Source organism: Saimiri boliviensis, chromosome 5, assembly GCF_048565385.1.
Source record: "Saimiri boliviensis isolate mSaiBol1 chromosome 5, mSaiBol1.pri, whole genome shotgun sequence".
Taxonomy (NCBI): Eukaryota; Metazoa; Chordata; class Mammalia; order Primates; family Cebidae; genus Saimiri; species Saimiri boliviensis.
The window spans coordinates 97,998,133-98,015,029 of record NC_133453.1 but is presented as its reverse complement, the minus strand read 5'-3'; the positions used below and the strand labels follow the sequence as shown (position 1 = coordinate 98,015,029).

At 33.8% G+C, this 16,897-nt stretch overlaps 1 protein-coding gene across 4 annotated transcripts in view; it reads right to left on the bottom strand.

Annotated features, from left to right (window-relative positions):
• The window catches only part of LRP1B (LDL receptor related protein 1B), a 1,884,038-nt gene that overhangs the window by 572,388 nt on the left and 1,294,753 nt on the right, over nucleotides 1–16,897 (bottom strand). For all 4 annotated transcript variants that reach the window (XM_003921997.4, XM_074399735.1, XM_074399736.1 and 1 more), the window contains one exon: nucleotides 2,626–2,775. In XM_003921997.4, coding sequence (XP_003922046.1) covers nucleotides 2,626–2,775 — 150 coding nt within the window. The remainder of the gene's footprint in view (nucleotides 1–2,625; nucleotides 2,776–16,897) is intronic.

The following is a 16,897-nucleotide window of genomic DNA, read 5'->3' as shown; positions in this document are numbered from 1 at the left end:
GTGGAATTAAGTTTTTGAAAAACATAATGTGGGTTACGATTTAGAGATGGTTGCAGCTTACTCAACTACTTTCAGAATTTAAATTCTGCTTGTTTTTACTCAAGTGATTTAAAGTATATACAAAGACCCATAAGACAAAGTATTACTGTTAATTTTCCAATACTGCGGAATATAATCTTTTTAAAGAAATATCTTATAGGCTTTATAAAATAAGTGTCAATAAATTCCTACTCTAAAATAACCTATTTGGCAAGTACAACCCTTTTATTTTATATATATATAACTTCTGGATATATAAAATGAAAAGAATGTCAATATAATGCAATATAAACAGCACAGAAATTGCCCAAAGACTAGAAAGAAAATTGGAGACTTAAAAACAAGATGATTTCTCTTTTACACATTAAAATTTCTCATCAGAAGAAAAACTATTTTAAAAAACTGTTCTAAAAATAATTTAGAAAAACATATAAGTAAAAGGTATAGCAGAAGGACAGCAATATAAGAATAAGCTGAAGCAAACAAAAACCACTAAACATCTGATGAAGTACTCTATCACATATCTGTAAATTCTCAACTAGGGATGAGGAAGGAGACTCAGGCATCTGGAATTATCTCCCCCTGGACTTCCACACTACATTTCAATAGAAGAAAAGGCTGGCCAGCTGGCACCTCCTGAATCCCCTTCCTGTAGACGGCAGGCTTGGTATTGGGGAAATTCTCCAGATGACACCGTTTTTACTTAAAACAAGATCAGACCTCCATCTGAAGACCAGAAGCTTTTCACATGTGATTCCTAAAACTGTAAACCCAAGACCCATTCATATGTGATTCCTAAAACTGCAAACCCGAAGTCCCTTCATATGATTTTTAAAGCTGTAAACCCAGAAACCTTTGCTGTAAATCCGAAGCCCTTTCACTAGTGATTTCTAAGGCTGTAAACCTAAGATTACTTCAAGTGTAATATCTAGAGTGGAAGCCTATATAAAGGCGGAGCCTTCCTTTGTTGGAGGAGCTGGGTAATTTGGAACCATCGCCTGGCTCTCGCTGTAATCATGATAATAATAATAACAATAAACTCTTTCCTTCCCCATTCAGTGTTCAAGAGCTGTGTTTCCCGTGGCCGCTACTGCTACAGGGAAACATAGAGAGTGCTTTAAGGACCTAATTAATTGGGCATCAGATGCCAACTTTTACATTTCCACAGAACTCTACTTTTTAAAAAGTATACTCATGTACAACTTCAAGTGATTCTCACAACTTTGTGATATAGACAGATATTTTAATGTTTGTATTTCCCTATAATAAAAATTGAAAGAGAGATCATCTTAAAACTTAACATATGTTGAAACACTCTCCTTTTCTCTCTTTCCTTCACAAAAGAAAGACTAAATCTTAAATAATAATTTGCAATATTTAAATCTTATTCACTTTATCTGGATATTTTTTATTTAATTGAAAATCAAAGATGATAAAAACACGTTGTTCCCCAGAAAATAAATTTCCAAATCTTCCAATTAACAACTGTTTACTTATTAACATATACTCATGAACATTCATTACCAAAAAAATAAAATAAAATGAAAAAACAAAACAACAACAAACAACAAAAAACACCAAACAAGCCGGAGAAACAGTAAAAGGGCTAAAATATTGTAGAATATAAAATTTAAAGGTATAAATTAAAAACACATTCAAATGGGATTTTCATAAATTGTATAACTTTTTAAGTTATTTTGACTATATCACAATATTCAGAATTACAAATATTAAATAGTTTTCTGATTAATATCCTGTAAGCAAATGCAATTACTGAAATTCTACTTAGATTAGCCAATCCTCACACCTCTCATCTACCACGAACTTCAGCTTAGAGCCAAGCATTCACTAAATCAAAACTCAGCCATCATCACCAAAGAGTTCTTTATGCTATCCACTTTAAACATCTTTTGAAAAATTCAAACTATCTTTTTAAACTGAAACTTATATTTCAAAAATCAGCTTCTATTATCAATATAGTAGAGGTTAATTATTTGCTTCATGGAAGCCATACCTCCCTTTTAGCTTCCTAGTCATTTTACATACCTGGCACCTTTTTTCCCCCAGAAGATTGAATCAAAGGAATGGAAATAAGACTCAAACAAGTAAAATCTCTACTCACTCCAAAATACTGGAAAGAATTACTCAACGGGAAAGCATTTCAATCATTGGTCAAATGGACCCTGTAGCCCTGTCTCTTGAATTTAATGTATGGATCAAGCTATTCTTATTCAATGGAGATAGGCCAAGATTGACTTTATTGTGACAAATGCACAGGCCCTTAAACTTCCCAGGATTGCAGTAAAACACAGAAAATAACAATCGTAAAATAGTACAAGTCATAGTAAGCCAAGAATCAGTAACAGTAAAGTTAGTTTGGCTAACACTAAGTTTCTGATCTGGATAATCTTGTAAATCTGTTTGCTAAAGAGGAAGAGAAGAGAGAAGAAAGCCTCATAGAGGTATGCAGTTTGAATGTTGTTCTGGTGTTAATGGAGCAGTAACTTTCCTAAGCTTTTAATGGGTCATAATAAATCAATCCCCAATCAATATAAATCAACTAAGCCATAGAATCATTTCACTTACCCATGATGGTTAGGGCTGTAGCTTTCGTTAATTCTTCTTTCATTGACTCGATTACTTCTAAATTACCACCATCCAGGTTGCATCTATTTATGGTTCCATTCCCCGAACTGATCCAATAAAGCTTGTTTTCCACATAGTCTATTGATAGACCTGTAATTAAATTTTACAACTTAAACATAATGATAGCCACTTAAATTGTAATATTCACCTAGAACCACTGGACTTGAAGGGAAAAAAATAAGTCAAAAGCTCAGATTTTTGTCTTTACAAATAAGATCTGGCTAATAGGAAAAGACATATGCTGTTTTGGTTTTTTTTTTTTTTTTTTTTTTTTTTTTTTTTTTTTTTTTTTTAGAGACAGAGTCTCAGTTTGTCATTTAAACTGGAGTACAGCGGTTCAATCATAGCTCACTGAAGCTCATACTCCCGGGCTCAAGCAATCCTCTCGTCTTAGCTTCCTACATAGCTAGGATTACGAACGTGCACCACTATGCCCAGCTAATTTATATTTTAAATTTTTAATAGACGGGGCCTCCTGATGTTGCTCAGACTGGTCTTGAACTCCTGGGTTCAAGGGATCCTGTCACCTTGACCTCCCAAAGTGCTGGGATTATAGGCATGAGCCATGGCACCCAGCCAACATATGCCATTTTAACTGACAGAGAAACATTATACTTTTGTAGGCATTTAGCAGTTATTTCTACGAATTACCAACAAAATCTTGTGCCACTGAGAGAAATAGCAGCTCCATTTCACAGATACAAAAAATAGTACCTACAGTAGATAAGAAATCTGTGTTCATAGCTAGTTAGTGGACATTCCAGATATTTTTAGAAAGTTTCTGTTTCCAAATTGAGTGCCTGCCCTATTCATTATGCCACTTCGCCTCAGAAAGTTTTAATGTGTAATGATTCATTTGGGATACCAATTTAACTGATGAAATTTATAATTAGTCATCTATTTTCCATAAAATTTATTTAGGCAGTAACAGATTTAAATTGGTGATTTCATCCCTCTTCAAGTAATCCAAAAATGGAAGATTTTCAGCAAATAGTAATTTTACCAAAGCACAGAATTGAATTGAGCTCATTTGGAGGCTGATATGGGGGAGATAAACCATTTGGCAAGTAAGTGAATCAAGCCAATGGATTAACACCCTAATCTCGACATAGCACAGTGTGTCCCTGAGGGTAAGGCTGCGCTTTATTGTATTTTATGGGCAACTTTACATATTATAGTGGTGACCATCATTTTCAGAGGTCTCAGGGCAGGTATTTTTTGTTTGCTAAAAGTACTTGGCACACATACACTTAACTACTGGCATGCTCAACAGCATTAGTATCTACATTTTAACAATAACTCTGTGGGGCCATGTTGGCCTTCTGTGATCCATAACTACTCATGGAAAAGCACATGTGGACATACATTCTGGCACACAATGCAAACAGCTGTTCCTGGGCTCTGTCTCAGAGTATAAAGTGAACAAATCACAAATAAATCCTTCCCTTAAAAGAAAAAAAAAAAAAGATGAGAGGAAGGAAGAGCAGATGACTGAAGAGACTCACAGATTCAAAAAGCATTGAGAGAATGTCAAATACAGTCTAATAATTCTCACCTACAGGGATTCCCAGAACAAAGAATTGGAATCATTTTAGGCACTTAAGAGTTATCTCTATGGATTAGACCCTCTTCTGAGAGTTGAGGTTTCACTCTGTTGCCCAGACTAGAACAATTATAGCTCACTATAGCTTTGAAATCCTGGGTTCAAGTGATCTTCCCTCCTCAGCCTCCTGAACTGCTGGAACTATGGGTGTGAGCCACGTTGCTTAGTTCTATTTTTTTTTTTCTTTTATATGTGTTAAATTCTATTTTTGGAAAGAATAAGGTAAAGCTAGTTTATGCTCAGAGTCATCACAGGTGTGGAATGTGAGGTAATGACTGGTCACAAGGCTATTGTGTTTCTAATTAAATTCTGTTTCTTCATCTGGGTGCTGGTTATACAGAAAAGTTCATTTAATCAACATTCATCAAGCCATACACTTAGGACGGTTTACTATTCCATATGTATGTGATTCTATCATATAAAGTTTACATTTAAAACGTGGGAAGAAGCTAGGGGGTATATGGGATGTTTAAACAAATAAAACAAAACCTCCTAAATCAATGCAAAACACAATACCAAGCAATTTAGTGAAGAGCGGGCTTCACAGAGGCAAGAACTTTGTCTTTTATTTGGATCTGAGTTCACCAGAGTCTATTATTCAATTTCTTTGTTTCTGGACTGTGCCTAAAGAAAAGAGGCTGTGTCATAGTCAGCTTATTATGTTCACTGTCTATCATGACGACTTGAACAGAGAAGAAAATAAATTAAAATAAAATTTAATAAAATTTATTAATTTTATTAAATAAAAATTAATAAAAGTCTATCCATCAAATAAATGAAGAGACTATTTAGTTAATTCTATTATGAAACTATAGCTTGTTTTCAAAGAGTTTAGGCCAGGGAAGTTTAGTTATCTTCCCAACTGAATTTTTTAAGGTACTACTTATACTCAGATACTATAACAAGTGAGGAAGAACAATGATTCAACAGCTCTACTTAGTATGGCTTAAATATTTTAATTAATTTTGAGATGGAATAGCTTCAAATTAATAGTTTTAAGAACATAAAAAAGACAAAATTTCTATATTAATTTCTCTATATACATATATGCATGTGATACATGTCACATAATGCCCTCTGTATATCTTCTTTCCTGTTTAGTATATTAGCTTAACCCTTAAGTGTTCTTGAGTGCATTTATTCTTAGGTTCATAAAATAGAATTGCAATGCTTTACAAATTCTATTATTAATTTTAAAAACTGGTGACATATGCTTTATAGTCATAGCATAGGTATATATAAAAGTATAATACTATCTCTGAAGTTTATTAATGCAAATGTTTTTGCATCATAAGATTTTTCATTTTGTTACTATCATTCATATAAGTCCCAACAATACTAAATAATTAATTGGTATACATGTGTTAGAATAATTTCTGAATCAATTCACTGTTGTGTAAATATTTCAAAAAATGAATCACTAAGCAGTGAACAAATAATTGTCTAATACAATTAAAACTACTCAGTGATATTAGAATGCTAAATCAATACCCATGATAAAACAGGTCAGATGTGAGCATATTTATAAAACTGTTCTGGAACCTATACAAGGAAATAGAATTAAGTCTGTACTAAAGGATCCTCAGAATGGGTGACTGAAATTTGAAAATTTCAAAAGGACTTTAGAATGTGTCTGAATATATAAGTTGTAACATAGTCTCATTTTTACAAGACATTTAACTAATTTTTGAAATCATCTGTATCTGGCTATCAAAAGTTGAAATCTAGATGCAATAATGTAATAAGTACATGAAAAAAAGTCATTTAAATTGAGAAAAAAACTTTATGAAAAGAAAAATTTATCTTTTTACCAATCTTTTCTATTTTTATAAAAATACAGTTAATCCATATGCTTTAATTATAACACTCCTTATTATCAGACCCAAGTTTTTCTTTGTATATTATTTTATTTGAACATTTTGATTTAAATAGGCCAGCTTAATTTTTATTGAGACAATGAAAATTGTAAAAATTATGTAATTTCTCTCATAACTATTCTACATATTAATGTAAGAAACAGCTACATAATAATGTTTAATTAATGTAATTTACCTATATACAGTATTTCATATATCACCAAAAAAAATTAAATCCATTGTTTTAAGTGTTGTTGCAATTAAGACTAGACAGTTCATTTTGTGTGTCTCATTTCCTTTTAAGTGGCTCAAAATTAAACAAATATACTATGCAGTATGGAGTTAAAATAAAAATGCAAAGGTATAAAGAGGGAATTTTAAAAATTAAAAATTAAGGCTTTCAATAGATAATTTACTAATATGTTTCCATCACCTACTAAATTTAACTTCAAAATTCTTATCCCTAGCTGGAAATTATAATTATCTGGAAAGCTATTTTAAAATATTGATCCCAGAGCCCCACTCCACAAAATTTCAATTTAACTGATTTGGGCTGGTCCTGGGCCTCAGTATTTTTAAAAAATCTCTCCAGGCAATTTCACAATACTCCCTTTTTAAAGAATTATTTTAAACATTGCATATTTTACAAGCTTTCAAATTTAATATTTTCATAAATTCAACTGGGCCTTTTAAATTCCACTGGAAAGAGTATCACAATGGCAAAACCTTTGGAGACAGGAATGGTTGAGATGTAGATGGGGAAAAAGACAGACTATGAATATTAAAATGTAGAGAATTAACTTCTAGGAACTCTACACAGATATGATAAATGTAATCAAAATCTTCTAAATATTATTTTTCTGGCACCACCTTCAGACAGTAGAAAACAACTCCTTCTTCTGGGACTGGAAAATTTGTAGAAACTGGTCATTGAAAACACACAAAACATGGCGGAAGACCAATAGGTTACATCACATGCTATACCTGTAGAAGAATTTTAATACTCTATATACCCCAAAACGAAGATTCTTTTTTTCAGACTTCATCAGAAGTGGCATGACTATTTCTATTCATGGGGTAGAACTGTTCTGGAAACATTAAAACTTTAGTGCTGATGGGGGCTAGTTATTACACGAGGAAGTATACGCTATTAGGCTATCTCAAGAAATGCTTTATCCTTCCTGACAATATTTGGATTTTACTGGGTAAAGAACGGATGTGCTGGCTGGGCACTGTGGCTCATGCCTGTAATCACAGCACTTTGGGAGGCCAAGGCAGGTGGATTACTTGAAGTCGAGAGTTTGAGACCAGCCTGACCAACATGGCAAAACCCCATCTCTTCTAAAAAAAAAAAAAAAATAGCCAGGTGTGGTGGCACACACCTGTAGTTCTAGCTATTCAGGAGGCTGAGGCAGGAGAATCACTTGAACCCAGAAGGTGGAGGTTGCAGTGAGCTGAGATCATACCACTCCACTACTGCCTGGGCAACAGCAAGACCTGTCTCAAACAAAACAAAACAAAACAAAACAAAACAAAACAAAACAAAACAAAACAAACAAACAAAACAACAACAAAAAAAACATGGATGTGCTGAGGAAACCCAAGTATTTTGTCTATTCCATTCCTAGCTTCTCTGTGAAGTGAACACAAATCTAAGGTGCCAGCCTTCAGTTACCTTGTCTAAGTATTTCTGGCAGCCTTGCCCTGGCTCCTCCACCATTGTGAGGAGGTAATGATAAGAATAACACCTCATACAATTGTTTCTGACACATAGAAAGCAGTAAGGAAATGTTAGGTATATTTATGAGTAGTATAAATGTTTGTATTTCCCTTTCAATCTAAGCTCTATTCTAAAGCTTGAAACCATCTCTCTGGTAATCTTACAACTGATAATTTGGAGATAATCTAATTACTAGAAATGTTGAGATTATGTACTTCATTCATAATAACAATATTCTCCCAATTATAAAATAAGCACATCAAAATTAGAAACTTTTGCTTGTGAAAAGAAAAGACATGACTTAGTCTGGGAGTAAATATTTGCAATCTATATATCCAACAAAAGATAAGTATCAATAAAAGAACTTTCAAAACTCAATAGTTCAAAAAAATGCAATTCAAAACTTAGCAAAAGACCTGGACATTTCACAAAATAATATATACAAATGACAAATAACTACATAAAAAAGATGTTAAGTATCATAGGAAAATGAGAATTAAAATAAAACTTTTATAGACAACATAATGCCTAGAAGAAATAAAAGTGTTTTTAAGTGACAATGAGATACACTATATATCAATCAGAATGGCTAAAATAAAAAGCAGTGAGAACACTAAATGCTGACCAGGATACAGAGAACTGGATCACTGATACACACTGCTAGAGGGAATATAAAATGGTAAACTCACTCTAGGAAACAATTTGACAGTTTCTTATAAAATTAAGCATACTAATATAATATGCCCCAGCATTGCATTCCTGAGAATTTATCTCAGAAAAATGAAAACTAATGTTTACACAAAAATGTGTACATAAACCTTTAAATTATTATTAATATTTTCTCAAGAGAGAATCTCACTCTGTCACCCAGGCTGGAGTGCAGTGGCATGATCTCAGCTCACTGCAACCTCTGCCTCCCAGGCAATTCTCCTGCTTCAACCTCCCATATCACCCTGCTAATTTTTTGTATTAAATGTCCTTTGTAGAGATGAGCTTTTGCCGTGTTGGTCAGGCTGGTCTTGAACTCCTGGCCTGAAGTGATCCACTGGTCTCAGCCTCATAAAGGGCTGGGATTACAGGTATGAGCCACCATGCCTGGCCTTAACTAATTTTTTTTAAAGCACATTATTCAACAACTAGTCGAGTATACTGCCTTTATCTTATCCTGATATAAATTCTTTTAGGAAATTACCCTTCTCATTTCACCCTGCCTTAATTAAGGACATATGTAGTTACAGGGCTAAAGTAGTCAACTGATCCCTTACTTACAAGTTAAGATTTCAATACTTCCTCCATCCTTCCTAACATAACTCATTTTATCTGAGACAGTTTATCCATATCCCCAGCCCTTGATGCAGAGCAAAAGAATGTAGTTGTCTACAATGAAAGCTAGGATTCAAATTCAAATTTGCTTCCAAAACCATATTAAATTTTAACAATTGTGTCTTGTGAAAATAACACATGCAGAAACAGAGGAAAAACCAGAATCAAATCAAAGAAACTATTTTTTAATTGTTTTATTTTTAAAGCATTTTTAAAAACTTTAATACCTATAGTTTTATGATTTGCCAAAACTACCTTGTATAGCTTGATAAGAAAAATAGAAATAAATATTTTTAAAGCACTGGGTTGGGTCACTCAAATATTTTTAAATTGTAGTTCCTGACAACATAATGCTAAATATTTCCTTATGTTAGATTTGCTATGCATATAGAAAAAAAAATCACAGTTCTGTACATATATCATCCTTTTACACCTTTTATTCCTGCTTTTCCTTTCTGCTAAGAATAAGGAAAGCCTCTTCTATTTCTACTGCTTCTTTAAAAACAAAATTATATTTTTCCTTCAAGATGCCATCAAAATTTCAAAATTTCATCAATTTGATTATAATTTTCTATTTTTCCTCCTTACAAAATATTAGTTGTTTATTTTCAGTGTCTACTTATCTTATTGGTATGATGAACATAGTACTCATGAAAAACACTGAGTATTTTTGTTTCATTTAACTCTACTAAAAATCTCACTCAAATGGCTTATAATTATCTGTGACTTTTTCCTTCACTGAACTCTGCTCTCCTTGAGGATGGTACCAGATTTTATTTTTAGGGTCTAGTACCTAGTGTATACTTCATAACCTTTTAAAAGAATTACCTTCCTGGATCCCCCAATTTAGTCACATTTGAATAAATGAGTAAATGAATAATCAGAGGAAAGTGTAATATATTTAAATTATGTATATGTGTTCACATGTGTAATTATAATATTAGTTTGTCAACTCCTCTGGCCTTTTTTGTAACTTATTTGTAACATTTCTTTTGAGATGTGCAGTCTTAAATACAGAATGTGCTTCCTACATAATAAAAGTGATTGTGCTGAATAATAAGCATCTATCAATAACAGAAATGAATTATATTGAGAAAGGAAACACATCTAGGACTTTTAAAAAAGGTTTTACTTCTAAAAAATAAGGTTCCTTAAATTATTTTTATGTGCTTATGAATGTTATATACAAATATAATTCACAATCTACTTTATATAGTGTACGAATTCAAATGATAAAATAATAGAAAATACTTGGTAGATTTCAAGAAGACATACTTCAAGTATAAGTAAACAAATGAATTTCAATTGAGATTACATTGAAAATAAATGGGAAACACCAAAGAAATAAAAATATATAGTATACAAGATTCCTAAGAATAGTCATGAAGGATAATGTTGACTGACAAGCCAAGTTGCTTTATATGAGGCTTAAAGAATAAAATTTAAGGCCTGACATGGTGGCTCAAAGCTGTAATCCCAGCACTTTGGGAGGCCGAGGCGGGCGGATCACAAGGTCAAGAGATCGAGACCATCCTGGTCAACATGGTGAAACCCCATCTCTACTAAAAATACGAAACATTAGCTGGGCATGGTGGCGCGTGCCTGTAATCCCAGCTACTCAGGAGGCTGAGGCAGGAGAATTGCCTTGAACGCAGGAGGCGGAGGTTGTGGTGAGCCAAGATCCCGCCATTGCACTACAGCCTGGGTAACAAGAACGAAACTCCGTCTCAAAAAAAAAAAAAAAAAAAAAAAAAAGAATAAAATTTATAATATAAAGACATTTTAAACTTAGAAACCACTGTAAGTAGGGCCGGGCACGGTGGCTCAAGCCTGTAATCCCAGCACTTTGGGAGGCCGAGGCGGGTGGATCACGAGGTCAAGGGATCGAGACCATCCTGGTCAACATGGTGAAACCCCGTCTCTACTAAAAATACAAAAGGAATTAGCTGGGCATGGTGGCGCGTGCCTGTAATCCCAGCTACTCAGGAGGCTGAGGCAGGAGAATTGCCTGAGCCCAGGAGGCCGAGGTTGCGGTGAGCCGAGATCGTGCCATTGCACTCCAGCCTGGGTAACAAGAGGGAAACTCCATCTCAAAAAAAAAAAAAAAAAAAAGAAACCACTGTAAGTAGTAAACTAAAATCCTATGATATGTAGACTGCTCTAAGCATTTAATATATCCAATGCCGAGCGATAAATCTTAATTGACATTATTTACCTCAACAATGGATAACTGGAATGCTGATGTTGATTTATATTTAACAGAAACAAAATTATTTAGCCTAAATGACCCGAAGGCTGCAATTACTCAGTCTTTAGTGACATACATTCATAAAATGCCACATTTAGTATTTTCACATAATTATGATGCACTTCTATTTTAAGTATATCACACATGGATTTAACAGCAAACAAACGAGAAGTCAGCAAATTACAATATAAGAAAAATTCCTCAAACTTAACAATTCCTCAAACTAGAAAGTCTGGTGTAACAGTGTCATTGCCATTTCAAAACATTTAAAGATTCAGAAATAATTGTGAGGGACAATTGGCACAGAGGTGAAGTTGGTCCTTGCATACTCCCGGCTGCTTAGAAAAGTCAACTGCTGTGTCCTAACTGGGTCTATGTTTCTCAGGAGTATGCTTGTTAGGGGTTTTCTCTTTCCCACATTCCATAATTGAAAACTGTCAGTTTGATTCCCTGATCTGTGCTGAGGTCAAGTAATTACTCCAAGAAATCAACCTCTCTGGGCACAGCATAATGGTTAAGATTTAATATGGTTTTGGAAGCAAATAAACTTGGATTTGAAACACAGTTTTCATTGTAGACAGCGTCATTCTTTCAACAAGACTCAGTTTCTGAATCTATAAAGGAAAAAAAAAAAAAAAACTTCTTCCAGAGATGATTGTTATAAGACGATTAATGCAAAGCATTTTGCAAGTGGCTGACATATTGCAAGTGCTTAAAAAGCAGTCGCTATAATTATATTATTTTTATTGCCAGAGTGATCATGGTTCTACCGTATCAAAGACCTCAGGATAAAAGTACCTGCAGACACAAAGGTGTGGCTGCATGATGATTATATAGGTACTATAAAGGGTGTTAGGTAATAATTGCTATGAGCTAATTAATGCTTCTCCATCTTTACCAGACAGAATATAGTTTACTCCTCACATTTTGGGGAAAAAAAATGCATAATCTGACAATATGTGTGAGAAGAAATTCAACTGAGGGGGCTCTTCTTAACTGTTTAATTTTCTTCACTGAAATTTAAGGAGTACTGTAGTCAGTTTGAACCAGAGCTCACACAGACTCATCGTTAAATAATAATTACAATAATTGCTAGCAATAGGTAAATGAAATTACAGTGAGTAAATAATGCAGTGATTAATGTCCTTATGTATTTAAGCAGTTCATGGTATGATGATCATGTATGCCAGCAACAACAGGTTTGTATATATTTTTTCACACATTCATATATCCATTCACAGCACTGTAAAGTTCCTTTTTAGAAATCACTCAGTGGAATAGTTCTAAAAGGATCCTTTAAAGTACGTAGTATTACCATGACATGGACTCCTTAGAGTATTCAAATATCCTATGTCAAGTATTTCCTTATGAAACAACTTTAAATTCTACATTAAATAGTAGTTTCAGTTTACATATAAAACCCAAAAATATTTTATCCAGTTATTTGCATCACAATGCTAAATTATTAAGAAAAAATAATAGCAAAATATTATCTTTAGCAAACTACTGTAGGAACAGAAAACCAAATATAACATGTTCTCATTTATAAGTGAAAGCTGAATAATGAGAACACATGAACATAAAGAAGGGAACAACAGACACTGGTGTCTACTTGAGAGTGGAAGGTGGGAGGAGGGAGGGAGAGGAGCAGAAAAAAATAGCTATTGAATATTAAGTTTAATACCTGGAAGATGAAATAATCCAAACAACAAACTCCCATGACACCAGTGTACCTATATAACAGACCTTCACAGGTACACCTGAACTTAAAATAAAAGTTAAAAAAAATAGCAAAAAGATTTTTTTAAAAAATAGGAAACACAATAATCTGAAATTCTTCAGTATTTTCTCTAAATTAGTAAGAAATATAAGCTATTAAATTTATTTTAAGAAAATGGTTGAGGCATACACAGTGAAAATACTCAACTTTTTTTTTAAGTTACTATGCTCTGTACTTTTAATCTGGTTTAATCCATATGAAGCCTGTTGCAATAGATGAAAAATTACAATTAATAAGGTTGAAATAAATGAGCGATTACTGTAATTTTTTAAATTTTATCATTACTCCCTGTGATAAGAAGGTTTGTCAATAAGTAGATAACATGACTATATTTATTTTTGCCTTTTCTTTAATTTTATGAGAAATCTGTCATTGAGATGCTAATGAGAACCCAATAACCACGGAGTTAGACAGGGGAAGCTGAAGAAACAGCAAGACGAATAAATAGAGAAGACAACTTAGAAATATATCATTTCCAACTTTCTCTTCCTAGCTAGTCATATACTTATATAGCAACCCAGGTACATACACATAGTATTTGTACAACATACTTTGAGAAAACAATGGTACAAAAATAAATCTGAGATCACTTTAATCTGTTTTTTACTCCTCAGATATATCAAATGAAATGCAACATAAATTCATATCCAGGTCACAAAGTATTCACTTCCAGTGTAAATATTCTTTCTAAATATCACACATTCACAAGTTAATTTTACTTAACTGACACATATCAATAAATCTTAGGTTTAGTCAATGCTGTAGAGACTCTTGCTATAGGATGGGAAACAGTTTTCACTTCATTCAACAAAGATTTATTGAAAATCTACTTACAAGCCTAAACTGTGCTGTAAGTTGGGGATATAATGGTAAATAAAATAGATATGGTCCCTAGATTTGTAGTGCTTCCCTTTTAGTTTATGAGGCAGTAGGTAATCATATATTCAACAGACAAATTAAAAATGTAAATAACAGAGCTAAAAAGTCAAATACAGTCCTAAAAGTGTATTTAGGAGACTTCAGCCTGGTCATAAAGGTCAGGGAAGGGTACTTGGAAAATAACACTTGGCTTATTAGAGAAATGAGTCAACTACACTAAGAGGAGATGGGAAAAATTTCTGGACAAAGAAATAATTTGTTAAACTGTAATATTGGCGAAAGCAGCTTAAAAATTGGGAAAATATCAAAGAAGGGAAATATGGCTAGAGTGGGAAGTTTTGGTCTCATTGCACTTCCTTTTAGATTGTAAACTCCATGGGGAATCTGTTCATATCACTTTGATTCATGTTGTCTCTTAGTAACTGGCACATTATAGGAACTCCTTTTTTTTTTAGCTTTTTTGTTCAAGACTCCCACGTGCATACAAACCAACATGTGGATCTTTACCATGTTCTTATGTTTTGTTTAGTTTTTTCTCATCAGGATGTAAACATTGTAAAGCCAGTATTACATAAAGTCTTCTGTATCATTAACGGAGTCTAACATAATACATTAACATAGTAGCTGTGTACAGTATTAGTAGTAAAAATCATAATTCACATGTATTGATGAATTTAGACTTTAAAAAGAGGAACCAGTTATAGAATTAATTTTCTTCATTTTAATAGAGCTCTTGTTTAGACTTTAGGTAAACAGTTATGGAGATCAATGTTTGAACCAACATATATACAACTACTACACTTGCAAGGATATGTATTCGTGAATAAACTACAGAAAAAAAAATGTGTTCAAAACTTGTGATGATTACTTTTATGTGTCAATAGGGCTAGGCTTTGATCCCCAGTTATATAATCAAACAATATCCCGGGTGTTGCTGTGGAAGTATTTTGCAGATGTGATAACCATCTGTAATCAGGTGACTTTAAGTGAGGGAGATTTTTTCAAACGTCTGGATGGTCCATATTCAATCAGTTGAAAAGCCTTATGAACAGAATTGAGGTCTCCCTGACAAAGAAACTCAGCTTGTGGTCTGCAACTTCAGCTCCTGCCTGAGACTGTCAAGCATATCTCTAGTGATAGCCTGCCCAAGGATTTCAGATTTGCCTAGTCAGTTTTCAGGATCTCAGAAGTCAAAATTTTACAACAAATAACATACATGTATGTATATATGTACAGCAGGTCCTTGAAGAACATTTTGGTATAACATTAACAAAAATAAAAATGATTCCCACCTGGGGCCACTCTCTGTGTGGACTTTTCTTATTCTCCCCATGTCTGTGTGGGTTTTCTCTAAGTGCTCTGGTTTCCTCTCACATCCCAAAAATGTGCATGTGAGGTTAATTGGCATGTTTAAATTGTCCCAGTTAAAGAGACTCACATCATCAAAATTGCAAAGTAGAAGCCACATGGCTTCACTCTCCCCAAGAGAAAACCAAAAATAGTTATTCAGTGCCAAGATGATCACCAGCAATAACCAGAAACTCAAATCTGAGGCTGAGATGATCCCTGAAGCCAGAGAGAAGTAAAAAACTCTGAGCAAACAGTAAGAGAAATAGGCCTTTCTATTCATAATGCCCCTCCCTCAATCTGCCAGGCACCATGCATTAATGATTCCTTCTAGACTCATGGTTTCTACAAGGAAAAAGTGAGATCAAGGGACACAGTCAGCTCCCCCAGCATCTTAGATTCTCTTTTAAGAAAACTATTATTGTCTTGACCCACAGGAAGAATCATGAGGGCCTGTAGGGAGAAAACCCCTGATGGCAGCTAGAGTCAAAGAGGAGAGGTGAGATTAGAAACTCCAGCCTGTGAAACACTGTTACTTATCTTAGCAGACACCAAATAAGAGTAGCTATTCAGCCACAATGTACTGAAGGAGGCAATCTCAATGAATAGTCTAAGCATGAAGCCCCACCAGTCTCCTGCAGAGCTAAGGTATTCCCCTTAGGAACTCCACTCCTATTCAGGACCAGAAATGTTCTGAACACTTGTGAGAGTCAAGGCAAATTGGGGATTAAGATGCCAACTAATGCCAAAAAAAACGTAACAATCCAGGATTAAGTGGATTTACAGGTGATTACAAAGAAACTCGCAAACACACCCTAAGGAGACCAACATGAGTCAGACACAAGTAAAGGCCTTCAATGGAAAGTTATAGATAGACATCCACAAGAAACAACAGCAAACAGGGAACCAATACCTCCTCAGATGGACAAAACACAGAGCCAGCGACTAACCCTAATGAGACAGCAATTTGTGAGCTTTCAGACCAAGAATTCAAAATGGTAGCTCTGAAGAAACTCACTGAACTCCCAGGTAATATGGAAACTCAATTTAGAAATTTATGGGAGCAAGAAACAAAGATTAAAGTAATAACAAATCAAACAGAAATCTTAGAAATGAGAAACAAGTTTGCTGAACTAAAAATGCACCAGAGGTTCTCAACAGCAGAATGGATCAAGCAGAAGAAAACAAGGAGGCTCAAAGACAGGCTATCAGAAAACATACAGTAAAAGGATAACAAAGAAAAATAATTAAAAGGAATGAAGAATACCTACAAGATATAGAGAATAACCTCAAAAGTGTAAATCTAAGCATTATTAGCATATGAGGGGAGTTGAGAAAGAACAAGGGTTAGAAAAGAAATACTAACTCAAAGAAATAATAACAGAAAACTTACCAAACCTAGACAAAGATAAAAACATCTAGTTATAGAAAGGTCAGAGATCACCGAAGAGATCCA